We start from the raw sequence: 1730 nt of genomic DNA, 5'->3' as shown, positions 1-1730 counted from the left end.
ATCTTAAATTTTAGCTTTTTTTTTTTCAGCTCACCTAAAATAATCTTAAATTTTAGCTTTTTTTTTTTCAGCTCACCTAAAATAATCTAAATTTTAGCTTTTTTTTTTTTCAGCTCACCTAAAATAATCTTAAATTTTAGCTTTTTTTTTTTCAGCTCACCTAAAATAATCTTAAATTTTTTTTAATATAGCACTGCTGTCACTCCTTGAAATTTCACTTAAACTACGCAATAAATACAGAGAATGCACACATCAATTAAGTTACCAAACATGTCAGAGATGAATAACCACTTTATGGGTCCCCATTTATAGTATATTTATTTATGTGTAATGTGTATCATATATATATATATATATATATATGTGTGTGTGTGTTTATTTACAAATTCAGATTTAGAAACAAATTTAAATACAAATTCAGATTTAGATTAATTTTTTATTTCATATATACATATATATGTGTGTGTGATAAATGTCATATATAAAAATATGTAAAAATATGCAATAAATAAAAAAAACTGCTCATTGTAGAAGAGATGTATTCAAGTCATTGTATGTGTGAATTGCATTTGTGGATAAATTAATAACTAATTAATAGTAATGAGTAATGACCTATGTATCGCCAATGGTTACTAAGAAGAGTATATTTGAAGAATATTGTAAAACAATTGATTAACTAAATCGTCTTTATTGAACCTGACTCTCTAACACAAAGCACATTGTTTTGTGACAGTGATTTATTATATGTGGATTTCAAAAGATTGAGCTACATGATTATTGTTCCCCTGTACAGTCCTTCTTTTCTCTGTGTTTAGGGGTATGTTTGCCGGCGGTTTGCGGGAGATGCAGCAAACTGAGATCCCCGTCCATGGAGTCACATACACGGCGATGACCAAACTGCTGGACTTCATCTACACCTCCGAGCTGGAGCTGGACCTGGACACGGTACAGGAAGTGCTGTGTGCGGCCACTCTGCTGCAGGTCCAAGATGTGATCGGCTTCTGCTGCGACTTCCTGTTCTCCTGGCTGGATGATGACAACATCCTGGAGGTGGAAAAGCTAGCCGACATCTACGGGCTCAACCAGCTCGGGGAAAAAATTCGCTCATATCTGCTCAAGAACATCCAGACCTTCTCACGTACGCCGGTGTATCGAAAGCTTCCTCCGGAAAAGATCCTGAGTGTGCTTTCCAGCAACGATCTGGAGGTGAACTCCGAGAACGAGGTGTTTGAAGCAGCCCTGCACTACCATTACACTCCTGAACAGGTGGAGAAGGATGAGGTTTGCTTACAGGTGATGATCCTGAGTTCAAAAATATCATTAAAACCTTTCCCACATTTCATCACATTTAATTTTTTTCACAAAATAAGAATGAAGATTTTTCAAATTATAAGTACTACTGTATGTATCGTTGTTTTAGTGTTGTTGAGATACTATTATAGTTTTTATTAATATTTTGCATCAGTTTTTATTTTTAATTTTAGTTAAAGTTTTAGTCATTTTGTTGTGTTTTTGTCATTTTTAGTAGTTTTTTTTAATGTCTATATTTTTTATGAATTTTTTATTTTAATTTGAGTTATTTTAGTACATCAAATTAAACTAAATTGAAATTGAAGTCAAATTTCTAAACGTAAACGTGAGAGATCAACAACCATGATTGTGACATAATTTATATATTTATTTATGTGGGTCAATGATCTGAATTTTAAATAAAGGGTTTTTAATTTTTT

The 1730-nt window shown here is 32.3% G+C and overlaps 1 protein-coding gene across 3 annotated transcripts in view; it reads left to right on the top strand.

Annotated features, from left to right (window-relative positions):
- Positions 1–1730, top strand: part of LOC107747800 (kelch-like protein 22) — a 13575-nt gene that overhangs the window by 1662 nt on the left and 10183 nt on the right. For all 3 annotated transcript variants that reach the window (XM_016562404.1, XM_016562403.1, XM_016562402.1), the window contains exon 3: positions 816–1293. In XM_016562404.1, the coding sequence (XP_016417890.1) occupies positions 816–1293 (478 nt within the window). The remainder of the gene's footprint in view (positions 1–815; positions 1294–1730) is intronic.

The sequence above is a fragment of the Sinocyclocheilus rhinocerous genome, unplaced genomic scaffold, assembly GCF_001515625.1.
Source record: "Sinocyclocheilus rhinocerous isolate Xijiao unplaced genomic scaffold, SAMN03320098_v1.1 scaffold2214, whole genome shotgun sequence".
Taxonomy (NCBI): Eukaryota; Metazoa; Chordata; class Actinopteri; order Cypriniformes; family Cyprinidae; genus Sinocyclocheilus; species Sinocyclocheilus rhinocerous.
Note: the sequence above shows the minus strand (reverse complement) of the source record. Positions and strands in the feature narration are given on the sequence as shown.